Consider the following 22,496-nt stretch of genomic DNA (forward strand, 5'->3'; position numbering starts at 1 on the left):
CATTAAATATGCAATTATGTACTATTTTATACATTTATTATGCGGTTAATAAAATTTACTAAAATATTTGTATCAATTGTATCAATTAACAGACAGTAACATTTTCTGATTTGATACATAATAATATTTAATTTTAATATCATAAAATATGTAAATATTAAATCATGTACATGTGTTCATTAAATATTTTATTAAATATATTAAGTAAAATATAATAAATATATTTAATATATAATATAATAAGTATATTAAATACAATAAACGCGTTTCAAGTATTTGTATATGTATATCAGGAATATCTTTAATTTCTAAATTAAACAATATAATTCCATTTTTATTAACTACAATATCAAATCCCTGCTTTTTTCGCAAAATTAAAATTTTATATCTAAATATAAAAACCTGATATTGATAAAGATTTATGTAATAATCATTGTACATTAATAACACATTTTATTAAATTTTGCTTTAAAATATTTAAATATTTTTAATTTGAAGCTTTAAAAGTAAGTGTACCATATTTCTTTGTAAAAGAATAATTTTATTTCTTTAATCGGTAATATTTTTTATTATAGAATTCCCAAATGCATTTTTAATTTAAAAATTAATAAATTAAGGTTTTTTATTTTTATAGTTTTTTAATAATTTCATAAATTTATATAAATCATACGTTTTTTAATTTAAAAGAGAATCGATCTAAAATAAAATAGTATGGTATTCATAGCTAAATTATATATAGAAATCGAAACAAAAGAATATAAAAATTCTGTATTTGCTACAAAACGTGATTCTAAATTATATTTTTTTCTTATTATATTTTATGCGTTTCGTTATTTTTTATGCACATAAATACATGTAGATTATTTTAAATTGTTAGAACTTCTGTATTGAAAATTGTATTAAATCTCAAATAGAGTTATTCTTACTGTAGCGTTACTCTATTTAAAAAATGCAGTGAATCTACTTGTAATTACTTGACTAGAGTGTACGTATGTATATGTATACTTGTTTGATTTGTGCATTTACATTACAGACTTGCTGGTTTCTTGATTTGTGTAAAATATATTCTATAAGATTTTATTATCGAGAATATAGTAAGTGAAATATCCAGAGGGAAAATAATACTTCAATAAATACCAATATAAGTTATAAAAATATTTATTAGACAGAACAATCAAAGTAAATTTAATTTGTTATAATATTGTTTTTGTTTTAGCATACAGTTTACTGCTTTATACATCTTATCCGTCGAAGCGCAACAGTTACATACAGGGTTGCCGAGTGAAATCCTATTTTTCGGAAGAATGGAGGTAGGCCGTACGAATTCCCACTCTAATCGTGTGACGAAGTGGTAGAATATACTGGATTTTTCTATTGTACCGCACTGACGATAAGTTATTTACCACTCTGCCGCCCAGTTGGAGTAGGACTTCGAATGGCCTACGCCCACTTCTTCGAACGGGGAAAATGGAATTTCGTACGGCAACTCTGGTTGTATACATCAGTAATATTACTTATGTGATGTAATTAACTTAATATGTACGTCAGGAGTTGTGAATGCGTTAATCTTCATTGGCATAAATTCTTTTTTACATGCATAATATGTACATGCACATGTATGTCATGTATCTTTGACTTTCAGCATGCGCTACAGATGAACCATTATGTTATTAGGCCTTTAATTAAATAGTTATTTTAAAACATATTTTATTTTTTCTCACTTTTATTGCTTTCTTGTTCATAATTTTTTAGATATTTATATTTGTTATTGTACGATGTTGTTTAATACAGGTAAATTTTAATTAATTTTGTTTCATGAAAATGAACATGTAAAACATGTAAAGTATAAATAATTTTATTAAAATGTTTTATTAAAAACCATGAAACTGTGTTATAACAATTTATTTCTAGCATACACATATATTTGATAAATATTCAGTCATAGTTATTTATTAAAGTGCAGTTGCAATCTAAACATTGTATTCAAAAAATATATTTATTATGACATTAATTGGCATTGTACAATTTGCTCTGTACTTTACAAAGTATTAGTACTAATATCCATGCTAGTTATTTTCACTTAATTTATACTTTTTCAGTTTTAAACAAACATTCTAATATATTGATTAAAATAGAAATTATGAACAGTGTTAATATAACATAAAAAACGTGGAAAATTGTATATATATAACATAGCACATATATAAAAAATTGAAAAAATAAAAGATTGCAAAAACGTATAAAATAAGTTTAAAATATGTAAAACTCTTGTATAAGTTATCTATGCACAGGTTTTTATGTCGCAAACATCTTAATTATTTAGAGCAAGGTTGGATTTTAATGTCTTATTTTGATTTCAACAGTTATTATTAATAATTTTCCTTTCCAATATAAATCTATATAATTATTATCATTAAAAAAATCACATACACATAATATAAAATTATATAAAATATAGATAATTGTATAAGATTTTTTAATAAACATTGATAAATGTTTCAGAATTTAATATTATAACATATTTCAATTTTTTTAAAAAATACACGAGTAAAATTAAAAAATACACTTAATTATGTAAACAATTTTTTTTTCTACTTTTTAAATTTCAATATCAACTTTTTATAATTTAAATATAAGTATTATTTTCATATTTTATTAAATTTTCAGTTATGATTTTTTAATAGAAATATTTTATAAATGACAAGGAAGTAATACAAAGAATGTTAAAACATCTTATATATTTTTTCAATTTAATTTATTAATCTGTATTCCTCTATGTACAAGACTGCGCCTGCTAAATAATCCTTCCTATGATACAAGATAGAGGTCCATTTACTAATAAAATTGCATCTCACCATCAAACTCACTCAGTACATTGCAATCAATTTTTTTTAACCACGATTGATTAAAAAAAAAGAGACAAAATGAACCAAAAATCCAGACTACTATTTACAAAAATAATTGATCAATTATCGATCGATTAATCATTGGTCAATTTATTTCCAATAGAAAGTGCTTAATTATATGCTTAATTAATCGCTTGAGTTCAACTCTGAAATAGTAAATTAATATTCTTCCATATTGCTTTGAATTATATAATAAACATATAAGCTGTGACCCAAGCAATGATTAATATATTATTAATTATTTACAAGTAATTATTACCGACAAAGGAGGTAATCAACAAGTACAAAATTCCTTTTCAACCGTCCCTTAATAATCAATCGATAATTATGGAATGATTAATTAATTAATTATCGGTACTAACTGTAAGGTCTTTCTATAAAAGACTAACAATAGTGACACAATTAAATAATTAATCTAAAATATAATTGATCAATTAATAATAAATTTCTTAAGCTAATTAAAAGAAATCGATACAATTTAAAGCACCCTAAAAATTCTGTTCTTAAAAATTGTGCTCCGACTTACAAAATTCGCTGCGACTTTTACTGATATTTTCTTTTTATTAATAGCGTAGTCAGATTCATCTGTCGCAACCTATATCATTTTGTTACAAATTAATTTATTTCTGTTATATTTTACTATATGTGAAGTCATTTATATGCTTTTACGTGCATTATTGACGTTACTTTTTTTGGTATCTTTCTCAGTTTTTTGGACACTTTGGCATAAAATATAAATAAATATATCCAAGTGACAACACTAAATTGATACAATTTTGTTTCATGCTTTAATGATTAACCTTTAAAATAAAGGTTAATTTCTTATTTAATAAAAGATAATGCGCAATACTAAAAAGAATAAAAAAAGAATAACTGTATAAAAAAAGGGAATTTGTTTCGTCTATCATAAAGGTAACAAAAAATATTGCTGATAAAAATCGCACTGAATAATGTAGCATTTCACATTACACGGTTGCAACGGTCCTACGTCAGTTTAAATATTAACTACTATACCATATTATTTTCTATACAATGCAAATTAATTCACATGATACATTTCCCTAGTTCCCATTTTGTTTTTATATATATATATAAATTAATAACTTCAAATTATTTTTCGCACGTGCATAAATTGAACTTCACTTACTATTGAACACAAAAAATAATCATTTATAAATTTTCGTTTTGTTTTCCAACTATGTAACTATATTTTTATTCTTGTTCACATATGAATTATTTATGTACAACAAATTATTAAAAAAATAATCTAATCATGGTGAAATAGCTGCTTTTTAAAATTAAAATATACAGGCTGTTAATTATTTCTGCAATTAGAGAACATCGGAGCGTTGAGAAAATGATCATTAAAAATTTGTAATGAAATATTTATATAATTGAATATAATACTGCAATTTTAGGAATATATAAGAATGCTTTACATGTTTAATGAATTTTAAACATGAATTTCTACTTTGAATAAAGTAGTATTTGCAATATTTCACAGTATCCAAGCAAGAAAAGGATTTAGTAATAAAAATAAAGCTCAGAAAGAAAGAAAAATATGGTTATTAAAGGAATGTTTTAAATTAATATAAAATAGTATTAACCATTCACATTATTCACATATTGATAATACATAAAAACTGCAAATAAGTAAATATTGTCAATTAATACGTCAATAATAATATTTACAGTTTATAAAGAAAATAACATTATCAATATCAGAGACTTTTATGTTTGATACAAAATATTGTATCTTTATAATGTAAACGCATATAGCATTCTGTGTTTTAAAAAATAGTACTGTAAAATAAAAGCATCATTATTTACTTCTGCTTTCTTTTTTTTTTTAGAAAATTATAAGTTAAATTTTCTATTCACTTTAACTGTATGTTGAGATATTTATGTATAAAACAGATTAATTATAAAAAGTCAGTTTATAATTTTTAATAAAATTTTTGTACGAAGTAAATTTAATACAGATGAAACAAAATAAATTGTTCATTTTATCACCGCTCCGACAATCTTCCATTACGTTTTGTTAAAAACTTCTTTGATTTCTTCCTTATAATTTACTTAGTGATCAATAAATAATGATCTCAAAGTAATCCACCCTTTCGTCCAAACAAAAGCGAGCTAATAGTTCCCAAAGCGGATTGCGCAGGAGATTCTTTTGTGACTGTAACAGGGATCGCAGACGTAACCTGTCCAAGATCAGGTCTCATGGCTCTAGCACCAGTTCTTCTTTGTCTGTTTGCCATAGACTCGTCCTGTTTCTTGTCAATCATTTTACGTTTTGACGATGTGGAGTCACCACTAGTGGAAGGTGAAAGTTTTTCTTGACTTCCACTTGAGGACATTGAGCTTTTCAGGAAAGATAATTGAGCCATAGGACTTCCGGTACGTCTGCTGTATAAAGACCCTTGTAACGCTAACGGAGAGATACAGGAACCAACTGTTGTAGCCATTATAGTGTCGATACCTATTCTTTCAAGTTTTTCAACTAAACGAATACTGGTAAGAGCTTTCTTGTCTGATCTGGATAACGTGGTTCGTTTTCTTTTCGCCTGTTAAAAAATACGAGAGATATCAAAATTAATTAAATTCATAAATTGACGTAATCAATATTTAAAATAATACTTTTGCTGTGAATCATAATTTTTTTAAAGAATACTAATTTCTTCTAATTTCTGATTATTTATTAAAATTAAAACAAAGTAACAATGTAAACTTCAATTTAATACAAGAAAGCAATCGTTCATTATATTCTTATTTTTGAACAATAAATAATAATTTTTTTAACAAGTTAAAAATTTAAATTGTCAATAAGACAATTATTGTTTCCATATTCGTAAGTGAAGAAAAAAACTTGATATATTTCTAATAATACTGTTCAACTAATTCTAATTTTTTTCTTTTTCGTAATAAATACTGGATGATTCAACAATCATTTCTAAATTTCAATGACTATTTATAATTATTCGGAACTGAAAAATATTATAATCATAGGTATTGATGGACTCAGGGATCTCTTCTTTGCTATATCAGAGCAATTAGAGTTTCCTAACATTTTTAGTTTCCATATCATTTTTAATAAAAATTGAGAATTTTTACAGAATTTCGATATTTTCAAAAACTAAGAGTTTTTACAGCAATTCCGTTTGCAGCTTTGTATTCAGAGCATGAGATTCTATAAGAATCACTTATTGCTTATTGCAAAAAAAAATTCAATGCTGGACAGTGCTTATAGAAACTGCTTCCACAATGTAAACATGAGAAAAGATTTAATAACATTTTATATGTTTAAATACTCAATTTAGAATGTTTATGTGTTAAATGAAATAAACGAAATGACTTCATAATTAAAAAGATTATAGTTTTTAAATAAACAAATCACTTGTTAGTAATACAATCTCCTACAGAAAATATTTATAAAAATGAGCTCTATCAGTTATATTAGACTAGATTGAAGAAATTTTTGTTTGGAATATGTTATTAATTATGAAAAATCAAGAATTTCTATCTTTCGTTTATAAGAAATTCAATTTAAAAATGTTTTATTGCTTTTATCAGTAAATCAAATCGTAATACAATTATAATAAAATTTTATCAAATTAAGGATAACAAATTTTCTTATTCATAAATATTTTTACATACCTCAGTTTCTCCACCAAATGTTCTTTTTAGTAATTCAGCTCCACTAGATAATAATCCTAAAGAAAGTCCACTTTCTGGAGTTGGTGAATTTGGTCGACTTTCTGGAGGACTAGCATCAGGACTATTACAGGGTGTTGCAGTAGGTGTAAAATTTTTTTCTTCGCTTGGAGTTAATGCAGAAGAAGGTGTTACAGCTTTTATACCTATCATAATTCATTAATTAGATTATTTTTAATTTTATAAATTAGATGAAGTATTTCCAACTTTATAGAATAACTACCTCTTTCATTTAACATTTTTGCAAGTCCAAGAGTTGTTGAAAATGTTGAAGTCGAATTTCTTCTACTTAATGTTCTTGGAGTACTCATACCAGAATTTAAAGTACTACTAGGTGCTGTTGCAACCCTACTACCGATAATACTTGGAGTGACGCTTGTATGATCATCAGGGTGGAGAACAGTACTGTTAGTAAATGTATATATGGAACCAGTGTCTTGAAAGAGTTTTCCAGGGTTGGTATATTCTTCATCTTCCTCAAGGTCGCTTAAAGTGAAAGTAACTAGGCCTAAATCCTCCAGGCCACGACCTCCTCGTGTTTTTACTCCTGGTCGGTCTTCTAGAAGACCACCTAAAAGATAAGATACTCATTTGAATAAATATTTCCTACATACATTCTGTAATAGTTTTATTTCAAGACATGTAGTCAAAACTAAGCTAAACATGTAGAATAACTACTTCGATACGAGGTTTCTTGTTTAAGGAAATAAATATATAGTATAATTTTGACAAATACATGTACATCTCACTGACAATGGGGTTACATTAAAAAGTTAATTTATGTTGAAAATAACCAAAATATAACTCAATGAAGACGTAATATAATTTTATAGTATTTAAAGAAATAAAGATTTGACATTCATTATCACGTGTTTATGCTTCTTTAAAGAAATAATCAGATTTAATAAACAAAAATTTCTTTAAAACAAAGGAGAAAATATTTTCGATAATTCGTAATTTAACTAAATAAATACATCGAAATTCAGTGTATTAATTTAATCTACATCAAGGCATGACGTTGTTTATAAATACAAACAAAATGTTATATGAGGTCTTTCTAGTCAACTCACGTTGCGCAGATAATTTTCTCAAAAAAGGAAGCTCGAATATATAACTGTTTTGAATTTCTTATTTACTTTTGTGTGATAAATTTCATTTCTTTTCATTTTAGAATACGATTTCTCATACATGTATATAGAACGAGGCACATAAAATGTGATGAACTATTTTCTCTACAATTATTGCAGATATAGACATAACTTCTTTTTTATTAAATAAGTAAAGAAGGTCAATTATTTGTTGTATTAAAATTTTAAAAAGGCATTTCTTAAATTCTAAAAAGTTCTTTTCTCTACTTTTTTAAATGAGAGAGTATATTAATATTTAGTAATTTGTATTATCATCGAAATTAATTTACACTAACTTTTATTTAAAATTTTCTTTTATATTTTGTACAGTTTGTAAGTAATAACGAAGAATACTTCACGCAGATAAAACTTCAACGGATCTCGAAAGATAACATAAAGGAATATATTCTTTTGAAAATAGTTCTATAATTTAATTTTAAATTGCGTATTTTTCAAATCTGTGACAAATATTGATAGGAAGAAAATAAATCGGACGATTGTTTTTAATGTTTGATTTTAAATAGAACATCCGTTGAGGTAGCTTAATGATGATATTGTTTTTTATATGTTTGTGTGCGTGACATGTGTGTATACGATTAACACACATGGTAAGATTAAAACCGCGATATTGTTAAAAGAACAAATACTCATCTACAAATAATTTTCAAAACAGAATGCATTTCCTTTGTTATTTTTTGATAAATATTAAAAATTTCACAAGTTTACGAATTTATGCAAGTTTAAATATATCTATGAATTCCAATACTGATTGGATATCACTATAGTTGGCACAGTTTATCTGTCATTAAACAAAAAAATCGAGAAATATATCAAAATGTTAAATTTATCTTATGCGGTATATGCGGAGACTATTTATCACGCTGTATGAGTAGTAAAAAAAACAATAGTACTATTTATAGTTGCATTTTATTCGTCACGTTATACGAATGCACGTTATTGAGGAAAATAATATATTTTAAGTAAATGTTATTAAGTTTCATAGGAGTTATTTGAAAATTAAAAAATTAATGTCATTTCGTTTGAAATGAAGAAGAAAAGAATATTTTTTAACCTCAAGAAATATCTTCATAAAAATTGGATGTATATAAAATAATTGGCTTTTTAGTGGTTTAATTTAAAAAAAAAAAACAGAAAAAGAAAAGAGAGATACTACGTAGATATCGTAGTAGTTATAAAAAAAAAAGAAAAATAGTTTATAACACTTTATATGCCACATCCTGTAATTAACACTAGGTTTACGGCATCCGTCAATAAACACTAGATTACGGAATCCAATTATACAAAAAGTAACAGATTTAGTTAACTTATGTTAAGACTGTTAGTATTGTAATTGTTTTTAAATTAAACAAATAGTATTTTTTTTTTAAAGAAAATAAATGGTTTCCTTTACCCGTCAATTTGACAAGTGTCCGTAAAAATAGGTCTACAGAAAACGTCCGTAAACCTAGTGTTGATTAATGTATCGTAACAGATTGCGTTTAGTAAAATATATATCTTTTAGTAAATAAAATAATTATAGAATATTACCTAATGTAGGTGTAGCTAATTGCGACCAATGGTGTAATGTTTGTGAACCTTCGATAGGCTTCACTATTTGTAACTTTTCAGGAATTCTCCAAGCATTTCCACCATAACCACTTAAATTTCCACTACTTCCTGTAGACATAATACTATCCGGAGTTCTACAACCAAGAGGTATGAAGGTGGAAGATGAATGAGTTCCAGCATCGTAGTCATAAGTATAGCCTGTACCAGTGCTGAGACATGCACGCCTTGTGAGAACTTCTGCAGGTGTTAATCTACGAAGAGCTGCTTCCAAATCTGCTGCACCAGGAGCTCCTGGTACTCCAATTTGCTGTGGACCTCTGAAAATGTATAAATATATGTATTGATTTATTATGTAAATTAATATTTAAGAAAATATTATAATTATTAATGAAATATATGTTTAATAGACTATATTATTCAACATACTAGTACATTGTTATTTTTATTATGAAAACTTCTTGATAGATGCATTGATAAAAAAAGAGAATAAATAACTTACGGATACTCTTCCGAGTCTGTGAGAAGTGAGCCTTCTGAATCACTATGGCCAGTGGAATCCAAACTGGGAAATGTTGATGGTAATGGTCGAACCTGTCCACAACTCATTCGCGGTCCAATAGAACCATTCGATAGAGTAGATACTGTCATTGAACCTATTCGTGGAAATTGATTTGCATCAACTGGATAAGATGTATTTCTCGATGCACTTCTCACCGTTTCGAAAACTTTCTTGTATGTTGGTCTATGTAATATTAAAAACAGAAATTAAAATTTTGCTTGGATTAATGATGGCGAAATGAAAATGTTAATATGAAATTATAAGGGGCTTTCTAATAATATTACAACAATAAGAACAGGCCGAATATACTATTTCCGAAGAACTCTCTAAACTCTGTCTAACAACTGTCTCTCAATAACTCCCGAAGGAACTCTCCGCCTGGACGTCCAATTCACGCCCATGTACCCTTATTTAAAACCATACACATTCTATCCTCTTCCATACCTATGCTCTCTTTCCCAATCATGCTTTCTCACGCAATCTTCACATGCAACCAATACTTCCATAAACATCCCGTCCACACGATCCTTGCGCACGGTCACTCATCCTTCCCCGCACGCACTCCAGATAATATTCCGAACGCTCGAGTCAAACCCAAGACGGCTGTTTATTGTCTTCTCTTTTCGGGCTGGCATTCCTACATATATTCTTACAAAATGGGAAAAAAAACATACATCCTATCTGCACTGATGCCGGAATCTAAGCTGAATTCAGAATAAAGAGACGATTCCAATTCGGAAGCAATGGAGTCTGGTTGTGGAACAGCACTCATCGAAGGGAACAATGATCCTCCTCTAACCGTTGGCATTCCTTTTTTCCTCTGTTTTCGCAATTGTTCTTGAGTTTCCGCCAACAGATTCACCACCTTGTAGCACAAAATGTCTCGAATAAATTTTTCCTTCATTACTTAAATAATTTGATATTACCTACTGTTAAGATAAATTTATCTAATTCAAAATCATCGTTAAAAGTAGTCCTCGTATATCTTGTACTAAAATATATATAAAAACACACCTCGGCATAGCGATCCTTGAATTCAGCCAACTCGGTTGCCAGAGTATTCTGATTGTCCCTAGTGATGAGCAAAGTAGCTCCTACTTCATCATGTTCAGCCATCAATTGTGCCAATCTTAATTCCGTTTCGGCTAGTTTTGCCGTTAAACTGACAATTTGTTCATGCTGCAATCGATTTTCTTCCTTCTGCCTCTCAAGTTCCTCCGTTATTCCATCTACCTCCATGTTTGCGCTTGCTAAGTACAAAATTATTTATTTATTTATCGAATTTTAAACTTTAACTATTATCGAAAATGTAAAATTTTTAGCAGTTTCGTATATGTGAGGCTAAAATAACGATTTTCAATTCACAATTTTTAGTAGAAGTTCATCGACTAACCGAGTTGAGCAGCGATATCCTTTACAAGCCTTGTTTCTTGTTCCTCCGAACTGTCAGCATCGTGTATCATTTTTGCAAATTCACTTCTCAATTGTTTATTTTCTTCCTCCAGGCAGCTGATCTTTTTCTGCATCATGTCAAGATTAATACCACGGAGTCCGGTGGGCGTACCGGCTTCGGAGCTTGATTCTTCGGCATCATTTGTCAGTATTTGGATCAGTTCTGTCTTCTTAACAAGTTCGTGCGTAAATTGGGTAATCTTTTCATTGGCTTCCTTTAAATTCGCCTCCAAATTGGTAACTGTGGTTTCGAGCTTTTGATTGTGCGATAGAAGTTCTTTACCGATTCGTGCTGTTAATTCCAAATCCTTTTCTTTCTGCAATTCCAACATTCGTACCATGAATTAGTATACATTTGAGATTTTTAATCATTTTTCATAGAACTTTACTTAAATTTTCTTTTACACTTTCAAATGTTTTAATGTGAAATGTTTTATGCGTGCGTCCATGCATTATATGTTATGTCAGTGATCACATTTACCTCCTCTAGAAGCCTTGTGACTGCTTCTATGTCATTATAGGTCTTGGTCATTTGGCTCACCCGGTTGCTACATAAAACTGAAATGAGAAATAATTGTTCGTGTATTAATTTATGAGAGAAATTCGGGAGAAATGGTTAGATAAAATGTTACAAATTGTGTATAATATCATTTTATAATACAAAAGCAATATAGCTGAACAACGAAATAGGATAATTCTACAAGCAATGCGAGTAACAAATCAGAAGGCAATAATAAGAAAATGACTTTAAAAAATGCTCGAATTTACACGTATTCGTGTTTGTACATTAATTTTCACCATATTCGATGAGACTATACATTTTGCATATACAAAATTTAGTTTACGCTTATATATATTTTAATACCGAATTTCATTTATTTTCACATTTTCCATTGGTTAATGGTAAACGTGTAAATGTCAGGTGCACTCGAGAATGTAGATAAATGAAAAGTACATGGTTATTCCTTACGTTCTCTTTACGTGATCATCAAAAATATCCCCACTGTTTCAAAATTATTTTAAAATGACGATACTTTTTTTTTTTTTCTTTTCTTTTGGACAAGATCACACGCTGTTAATTATATCATGCTCTAGTTGATAGCAACAGGGGAAGTTATCTAGATGATCAATCAACTTTACTAGATCGTAGTAACCGAAATAATTGTCACTCGATCGGAAAATTTAATAGCGGCTAGAAAAATGGCATCAAAGCCCGTGCTCTAAAAAGGTATGGCATAACTCTTTGAGACACATGATTTTAAAGAAAATAAAAACTCAAGATGCGCAGAATTTTTCTTTTTAAATACAAAAGAAAATGGGAAGAAACGTTCGTTTTGATTATTTAACATAAGATATTATTCAGAATCAGAAAAAAGTAACATTTCAATTCTTTATTACAGAGTGGAACATACATAATCTCATCATGCGACTAACGTTTTAACTGAAATTCATGGAAACGCATCTTTTTTCCGAAACAAAGTGGCACTTTGCAGGCAGTATAATCAACTTTGCGAGGTGGGTTAACCCTTTGACTACTGTGGGCCCCTAAAGGTGCTCAAAAGTTTCTTTTGCTGTTAAATTTTAAGTATGTACAACAATTTAACGCAGAATATAAAGAGATAGATAATGTTGTTTCAACGTAGTGGAATATAGCGTTTGGATTATTATTCGAATATACAATAATTTCTCATAAATGCACACCTAACGAAAAGTTTCATCGTTCTCGGTGTACATCGCAAATGGTTCCTACCATATGGTATGGCTAGTGCGTTTCAAAGACTATCGTAGCAAAAGGGTTAAAATATATCCCACTATGCATCAAAAACTAATAAAAACGTGGTATTTAACCCACAGTTTTTAACATACCTAATCCCAAAGAGATAAGTGACATTTTTCGTAATTTCTTTTCTTTTCAAATATAGCGAAGAGCAAAATTGAATCTATACTTCGGTGATTCAATTCGTGATAATTTGGGCATCGAAAAAAATTTCTTAAGGGGATTGCTAGCACTTGAATTTTTACAATATTTTAGAGTGAAAACTGTTTTCTACTATGAAAACATCTCGGCAGAAATTCAATCTAGGAACGTGAAAGCACAAGCCCTGCCCTTTATATCGACCCCATAAATGCTATCGTACGATTTCTCTTCGCAAGGTTACAGCTGTTCAAAAATGAACGTAGTATAGCTTCAGTGTTGCCCTTCACTGAAGATGCAAATAAAATCATTAGAATAGGAAAAAGTTGCTCGCTGTTCTAGTGATAAAGATTAAATATTATCTTCTAATTTATCTCAATCGAAGTATACCGTTGTAGTTATGATAATTGAGAAAATTTTATAGCGTATGTGGATACATATATATTATCTTATTTATTACATATTTATATTCTATATGTATTTATATACACCATATGCTAATTCGCGTGCCATTTTATATATCGTTAATGTATTTCTGTCTTTTTAAATATAATCTAGTAAGCTTTACCGAAAACAGAATTTTTTAATCTACTAATAATTCTAAATTATCGACACAGGTGGCTAATAAATATCGCATTCAGTGAATTTCTTGATTCGATCAACGAACAATTGTAACACGCATATTTGCAGGAAGAACCTTACTGAAATGTAGAATTTTATTTCGAAAAGAAAAAAGAATAGAAATATTTAAAAATTTATTTGTAGAGCAGTGTTACTCATATTTTCACGTTTATCAGTGGAAATGAAAATGAATAAATAAGAATTTCAAATTACGAACGTTACTATGGTGGCACCGGAGTGCAAAAGGTAAATTTACAATGAAAAGGTCAAGATACTGAATTTTATTAATAGCTTTGCCACGTATGGTGTTTTTCAAAAAGTTCAGGTAAGTGGAGTGGTGAGTAGAGTGGTATTGTTCGCGTTCTCAGAATCTCGGAGTTACATTGGAATTCTCGAATTTCGCGAGTGAAGCATGCAATTCTTTTCACGCAGTTGATATTCCGAAAAATATCCCCATTTTTTGGCAGAGAACGACCTCGAACGTTATAATTCGACGTTCTAGACGTAAATACTTCATCGGCGGTTCTCTGTTCAATTTTTTTCTGTGTTATTCTTCGTTCACTAGAGAAAAGCATGCGAATAGCACGGAAGAATATCGTTATAAGAGGGAAGAAATATTCGTGTAAGAGAAAAACGTGTCGAATGGTTCGAGGAATCGCATGATGTCTCGAAGACGTCATTTCGGAACAAAGGGTTAATACTAGCATTACCAAAGGGGCCAAAACATGTTCTTACATTTGCGATTGCTCAAAATATGCAGCTGTTTTTGACAAAATTAACGTTGAGTTTTATTCAAAGAAAATTGCAATTGCTTCTTTATTTTCCATTTAATTTTCGCTTTAATTAATTTCAAATACGTGCACTATATTTAGATACACATTACAGGTCGGTAGCTTCAGTGTTAAATTATTAGCCCCTTGACATATAAACGTGTCTATACATCCTGTGTTTTATTTATTACACGTATTATTTAAAAAATTGACGTCTCTTTTTTATTCCTTTATTATTTTTTCTTCAGAGTTGATGTGAGTATATAAAATTTGATTTCTTGGTTTCACAGTGTGTCTATTTTATGCTATAAAGGTATAAAAATATATTATTAAGAGAATTGTTTGATATGAAAGGGAACGTAATAGCATAAATATAAAATAGTACAAGTATCTTTCTGTCAATAAAGGGTCGAAGAAAATTTCATCAATAATCATAGAATCTCGCAAAACTTTAAGTAAAATCGATGAAAAATGTTTATCAACCTTCACTAAATAGGAGACCAATTTCTTTTTCTAGTTCTAATTTCAATTATGCTTAAATAATACTTATTTAAATATGCATATAGATACTTTAAAAGTACCTTTAGATGTATTTAAAGAAGCTGCAAAGAAATTGTGCCCATTTTCCACGTAGCTTATGGGGCCCTATGGTGTTACTCAACACTTTGACTGCTACGCACTTTTTATATGGTACGCTCAGGGGGCGCCACTTACTTAGGATATAATACTCTTAGGCTATAACGTTGAATTATAAAACAGTATGGCAGAGAAAAAAGAAGTAGTGCAAATTATTAATGTTTTCTATTTATTTGCGTTGTTCAATTATCAAATGTTCAAAAATTGGTTAGAATAAAACAAATATAACTTTAAAGAATTAGTATTGTGAGACACTGATGACCACCATGGTAGTCAACGTGTTAACAGGAAGTATCGATGTAATTTCCAGTCGTGACTTTTCTAAAATCAATTGGTCACCTAAATCAATTTTGCTCCTAAGACAAATTCGATGAAATAATTTTTGAACGAGCTTCTGAGTACAACCGAGCCACGACGACTGGAATGCTGACGTTCAGATGTGCTATTTTTACAATAGCTTTGGTCAAAAAATACTACGATCGATTATTCGAATTAACGATAGAGTTCCAGACTTGCAATCTATACAGTTAGTCAGGAAATTATGCGTTCAGTCGGGAATTCGACAAGGCAAAGATGAATGAAACGATAAGAAATTTACAAATTAATATAGCAAATAGATATTTAGAAAACGAGAAAGTATTATATCACAAAACTATCCGCACATGTTATAGAAATTATTATTTTGAAGAAATTAATTTTATAAATTTAGCTAGTTTTGTAATATCTATCCTATTATTATTTCCAAATAATTATTTCTTATTTTTGGTCATTCCTTCTGTAATTGCTTTTGCAATTCAGTTTTGCTTGCAATCGAATGTTTGCGAATTTTAGTACGTTTACAAAATAATAGCACAGTCTGTACTTTTCAGCGTTTCTTGAAACAAGTGCAACTGCATGCATATGTTGTATTCGTATGTGTTCGATCCTTAACCCATTTGCATCATTCGAAAAAGTGGAAAATTCGTCCACATCACCAATACAAAAGGATATTAATTACAATTTTTTTTTTTACAAATTTTACTCGTTTAAAATACGTGGAAAATGGTCCCAATAAAAGGACAACAAAAAAAAACGTATCAACGAGATTTTGTTTTTCGAAAATTTCGAAAGACTCCTTACATATCTTCATGCGCTGAATTCGAAGCTGGCAGCAAAAACTGTTTACTATATCAGGTTTAACAAATAAATAAATAACAAATACCGATTTTTGCTATGTTTACGAAAATATTCTAATGATACTAATCTTTTTCAAATAAATATCTTACCCTGTAAAATCAAATTTGATTTATAATCGGACGATTTTTCTTCACCGAGATATATTGCTTTTAAGTTACTCGAGAAACATTAAAAATCGTGGTGTACTACCATTTTGGAATTTTTCGAATTACGGTATACCGTGGTATTTGATTTTTGCGATATATCTTGTTTTAATTCAAAACGTTAATCATCGAATAGTGCAATTTTTATTTCATAATATAAAATCTAGTTACCCATGTGGTTAAAAATATTTTTTATTTATTTTCTTTTAATCATTCTAAAGAATCGCGACATTTCAGTCACTGGTCACCATGGTCCACCATGACTACCACAGTAGTCGGATCATCTTTTTGAATTTTTGGATTTTTCAGCAACTTTGGACAATTGTACAACTATTCGTGTATTAATCTAAATTTATGTTTGCATCCTTTGAACGCTTTGCTTATTTTCGTAAACACCAAAATTTCTCAAGATCTTTATTTCCTCGCATGATTTCTTTCGAGCATAATTTTAAGTTTAAGTACAATTTGTCTAAAAATGAATAAAAACGAAATGATAATTATAAAACACGATATTTCTAATTTCATTGTTTGTTTCGTTATATCGAACTGGGAATTATGCATTCTTTCAAATTACTACACTGAACCAGCAGTTTTACCACTCACTGTAAATATAGCATAAATATAGTTAATAACGAATAAATAGATATACGAAATTATTTTCCCATCTCGATAAAAATAAATACCATAATAATTTTAGCGAGAGCAAATTGTTTGAAATTTGAAACACAAGAGACACGAAGCTAGTTATTATATTTTGCTTCGTTTCGAGTTTTCAAGAATTGCTAAATGAAAATTGATAAATAAACGAAATGTGAAATTTTTCGCGTTTAAATTGGTGGATATTTTCCATTCTTCGAACGTTGAAATCAAAGCATGAAGACTGGCATTTCGTATGCGAATTCCCGTAATATCGTTTCGAATACCACGTATGCACATCTTCCATGTTTTCCGCACATTTGCCGAATATTATGCTCGAACCACTTCACGATATACCGTTAACGATGTGTAAAGAGTCAGGAGATCGGAACTGCTTTATGAAAACAACTTTGATGTTTTGCAGGTCACGTGGACTACCTTGTACCTTGCACCTTCATCTTCAATAGCGACCAGCACTGTCCGAGTCATACGCAGTGGGTAAAACAAGCATTAACAAACTATATTACAAGGAAATTCACCTAAGAAAATTCAGATTTTAACGAAGGTACGTGTACGCGTGAAACATAGCGAGTTCTACACGGAGCAATATTTTCATGGACGAGAAATCTTCGTAAGAGAGTCAAATAGCGTCTTAAAGTTTTAGTATTTTTTCATGCTCTGATTATAATCTGTTTGCGGAATTTGTTTCACAACAGAGTGGTAGAGCATTAAAAATTAAACGTTTTTCGTGTTAAAAGTATTGCCTTATCTTGTTGTTACAAAGTTATATTTAAAAAAGCGAAAAGAGCATTGAAAATTCAATTGCCGATTTCATCTGCTCAGACATTGCGTGTAAAAAAGGAATTGTTTCACGTATGACCTGCTATCATATACATACTCGTGGATTTTCATCAAAATTAAAAAAATTCTAATCGGAATCTTTTGTTTAGGCGAATGTTCTTGTGATATAGCGTGTCAAGCATTTTTCTTACGCACTGTAGGTGAAATTGAAAAATTGATGAATTTTAACCAATTTTTATTCAAGATTAAACATCGATTTTCTTTTTCTGCATTCATCTATAGTTTGAATCTTCGAGGGTACGCCTGCGAAGTCATTTCTTTCTCTCTTGGTACTTCTTTGACAATTTTCGAATATCTGCGATGCTGTATATCTGCAATTGTAATCGCGTTTTTTCGCGAAATTTCATTTTTCAAACTGGTTGACAGAAGAATCATTAAAGTTCTAACAAATGGATTTACAGGAAGCTATCATTGGAACGCAGATTTCCAAAATCTCACGTGTCTCCCTCCTTTTCTCAAACATGAAGAGCGAAAAAAATTCGTGTTTCGACGAAAACTGATATTTCGACTTTAAAATGTTATGTTTTTAAATCTCGAGATATATGATACTTTTTGTTCGAATCATAATTACAGTTTTACCGAAGGAAATGCCTTATCATTTGTTCTTTTCAGATAAGCATAACTGGAATCATGTCAGCTATCAGGTTGCATTTTTTAAACCAGTTTATGGTTATCAGGTTATACTGATTTTTATAATCTTCATCTTTTTCCATTGACAAAATTTATCTCTACAGTCTAGCGGATTATTTTTTTTTTTTTTTAAATTCGCAGAAATGAGAAGGTTAAAAATACGTCACATTTCAGATTTTGTTATCCTATACTAAATATTATGCCAATTTGTGGTCTGTGAAGTTTAATTATTTATCTTCAAAGACGTAAAAAGTCGTATAATTTTTTATTTAATCCAAATATTAAAAACTTATGCGTATCATAGTAATTTTTCGTGAAACATAATCTTTGAAAAACGTCCAGCTCATTGACTATAGGTTTCAAATAAAATTATCAAATATATTCCTAAACTGCATAAAATGTTTAAGACGGTGTGTCTAAAAAAAAGAACTTTTTAACATTTTTTTGACACTTTAAAATTGAAGGTGACATTTTTCCCAGTTTTTTAACAATTCTGCATCTCTTACGAATTACTAAATTACGAAAAATTCGAGATACCAGAGCTTTCCACTTGCGAGAAAATGTTCTGTAATTTAAAAAAAGAAAAAGAAAATTTCATTTCAATAGATCAACATATTTTTGAAATGTTGCAGCAGCTGCTACATAAATATTTATTATAACTTTGGTAATATTTAGAATTTTGAAATTTTCTTATATATATTCTTTAAACAGCACGAAGCTTTTATTCTTTAAAAAGCGTAGTGAAGCTCGATTTTCTTCAATCGAATACGAAATTTTTGTATTTCAGCACTGCTGGAAAGACACGTTGTTAAACGTTTTCGGATTTTTCTTTACGTCAACTACAGCATAATATAAAACAGCAAAAGATTTTCTTTAAAAAGATGACAACTTTCAAAGTAAACTTAATAAAATACCACATTTACATCAATAATTCATTAACTATAACGCATAATGCATGACATTATTTCTTAATTTTCAATATTTTAATATTTAAATATTAAATTTATAATATTTTAATAATTCAATATTTTAATTTTTAATATTGTTAAATAAAGTGAATATATTTTAAATGATCACGTTAAATAGAAACATTATATAACAACCATTCTTAACTAATTTATATATTTGAAATATCTCTGTTTTTACTTTAATGTCTGAAAAAAATTACTTCTTACGAAGAGAAATATTACTTTCAAGATTTCAGTCTAATTCATGAAATCCAATTTGATATATCAAATATGCATATAATTCGTACAAAAATATGTCCTCAATAGTATTCGTATTTCAAAATACTTTCACGTCGCGAATAATACCGCGTTTTTACAATTAGTTCTTCAATTTTTACACGATAAAGCCATATCTCGTCATATAATACTTATCGAAAACAAACGAATGAATTCGGTTTGAACAGATTTTTTAAAGAAGTGGATTCTCGATAATATAACGATAAAACTATATCTCAAGGAACGGAAAGTGCAATGTTATTAAACAGAGATATTAAAAGTAGAAAACAATTATTCTTTAATAATCTTATTAAGGAAATTAACTTTTTAAAATACGAAAAATGAACGAGAAAAAATGCTAAATGCACTTTTGAAAGTTAAATAATTATCTATTAGTATTTCTAAAAAAAAAAGACGAAAATAATGCTTTGCGAGAGAATAAAAGATGACTGAAAATATTAACTATGTTCGATTAATCGATTCCTTTTTAAGTATTTTGAAGTTAACACGTTAACATTTAGCCGACTGCACGCCCCAGAGCGAATTATACGGTTTTCACCGTGCTCGGAGAACCCGAATAAGGGGCCTTAAAAATTGGTGAATTTTATTATATGTTGTGTTTTATAGAAACAGTTCGTCAGTAATTGCGAACAACTCCAAATGGAGGTAGAGTAAGTAATAACCGAAAACGAGAAACGCGTTGCTAAGGTCAAAATGGGAGATCTCTCCCCGATCGGTCGGGCACCGATTTATTTTAAAATGGGGAGATTTCCCCGATCGGTCGGGCATCGGCTTACTTTAACCGTTTGAGTGCTACGGGTCTTTATTGTTTCCCAATCGAAAACTGCCAAGCGGCGTGATAGCGCTTGTCATATTCCGTGTCCAAAAATGCCGAGCGGCGCGATAGCGCTTCTCATATACCGCGTCCACCAACCGAGCGCGCTATGATTGTTGGCTTCGCAGCCCAAAGCGCTGGCACTTTGGACACAAAACAGAAGAAGCGCGATCGCGCCGATTGGCACTCAAACGGTTAAAATGGGGAGATCTCCCCGATCGGTCGGATAAGTGTTAAATGCCACGCCGGTCCCCAGGGACCGACGCCAGACTTTCCGTTTGGGCCCAGCTGGTCCCTTAGGGACCGGCCCAGACTAAGACCAAAAGGTGCTAACTTTTTAGCAATTCTTTGCCATCTTTGGACCTAACATTTGGGAATTACTGTTATAACAATTGGTACAGTATCTCCGAGTTTTATGAACACATCACTTGCCGTTGGTGGCCTACTGGATGGCCGAGTCTAGGCCTGAACGGAACGGCAAGCAAAACGAGTTGAGCACTTAACGTGTTAAATATTACGATTCATGGTATAATTAGTAGAATAATTTTTGGATTAGGTATTTTTGAAGGAATCACATCGAGCTTCATTTAATGGGTAATTTAAGACTTTTGGTGTAGTCCTATGCAAATACTACTCCTGAGAAAAAGTTTTTGGCCACACTCAATAATACTTATTCTTTCATTGTTTCTCCTCGATAACAAAGAAAGGTACGAATTTCTATTCTTTTTTGTTTTTATTTCAAATCAAACCAATTTAATACCCTGTTCTATGTCTGTATGATAGGTACTTTAGATCTGAGAAATTATAGTAATTTTAGAGAACTTCTACTCCTGATATATACATGTAAAAATACCATTATGCTTCACTAAAAAAAAAGTTTGCGTTATAAATATGTTGTTATTCACTTTGGCTATGAAATTTAGCTGAATATCTTTGAATTATTCGATTTTCCCTTCGTCATCTTTTTTTCTCTGTATCGAACGAAGTTCATTATTTAAATTTTCTTTATAACTTTTTAAAGATAAATACGTATAGCCTTATTGTTAGTTAGAATTGATCGTCGAACGAGAAAATGTGTTAATATCCGAAATTCGAAAATACATTATAAAATAAAATTCAGTAAAAATAAAAATGAGAAGGAACATCGTTACCTCAATATCATATGGCAGTATCGATATACAAGATGTCTCATTTAAATTGACACAACGAAAATTCCTGTTAATTTAGAAAAAGAACTCTGCCTGTTAGTATTTTGAATTACAAAATACGACAATACAAAAATATTAAAGACTAAAAGATAAATTAAAGTAACAAAAAGCACGTGTCAGCTTATTTCTTATTAAATCATTTGTTTACAAAATTTTTTATTGTGGCAACTTAAATGAGACATCCTGTATAATGCTACGACGATGCTATATTACAATTATATTACAATTTTTACAATTATGCAGAGAATATATACATGATAACATATGATATCGTTCAACGACATATCGGTAATGATAAAATTGTAGATTTTTCTCATTTTCGGAACCGATTTGTCGTTAATTTTAAATAACAATTTTTTTCAGACATTTGCAGAAGATGAATAAAACGATGCATTTTACGAAAACAGAGAAAGAACGAATGTTCTACGTTTCAAATTATAGAAATAATTGTAATTGATCGTTTTATAATAATATAAATTATCGAATCAACGAGTCTCCTTTCTTTTCTCTTTCCC

General features: G+C 29.4%; 1 protein-coding gene across 5 annotated transcripts in view; it reads right to left on the reverse strand.

Annotated features, from left to right (window-relative positions):
- Window positions 1-4,831: 4,831 nt before the first annotated feature.
- Window positions 4,832-22,496, reverse strand: part of milt (trafficking kinesin-binding protein milt) — an 83,770-nt gene continuing 66,105 nt past the window's right edge. For 2 of the 5 annotated variants that reach the window (XM_017902494.1, XM_017902495.1), the window contains exons 2-10: window positions 11,809-11,885; window positions 11,269-11,644; window positions 10,890-11,125; window positions 10,550-10,740; window positions 9,816-10,058; window positions 9,296-9,633; window positions 6,844-7,191; window positions 6,564-6,766; window positions 4,835-5,473 (exon numbers count right to left, since the gene is read on the reverse strand). In XM_017902494.1, coding sequence (XP_017757983.1) covers window positions 5,006-5,473; window positions 6,564-6,766; window positions 6,844-7,191; window positions 9,296-9,633; window positions 9,816-10,058; window positions 10,550-10,740; window positions 10,890-11,125; window positions 11,269-11,644; window positions 11,809-11,859 — 2,454 coding nt within the window. In that variant the 5' untranslated portion in view covers window positions 11,860-11,885 and the 3' untranslated portion in view covers window positions 4,835-5,005. Of the gene's footprint in view, window positions 5,474-6,563; window positions 6,767-6,843; window positions 7,192-9,295; window positions 9,634-9,815; window positions 10,059-10,549; window positions 10,741-10,889; window positions 11,126-11,268; window positions 11,645-11,808; window positions 11,886-22,496 lie in introns of all 5 variants that reach the window. The other 3 variants (XM_017902492.1, XM_017902493.1, XM_017902491.1) reach the window with 2 other exon arrangements.

This window comes from Eufriesea mexicana, unplaced genomic scaffold, assembly GCF_001483705.2.
Source record: "Eufriesea mexicana isolate 0111107269 unplaced genomic scaffold, ASM148370v2 scaffold1824, whole genome shotgun sequence".
In the NCBI taxonomy this organism is placed as follows: domain Eukaryota; kingdom Metazoa; phylum Arthropoda; class Insecta; order Hymenoptera; family Apidae; genus Eufriesea; species Eufriesea mexicana.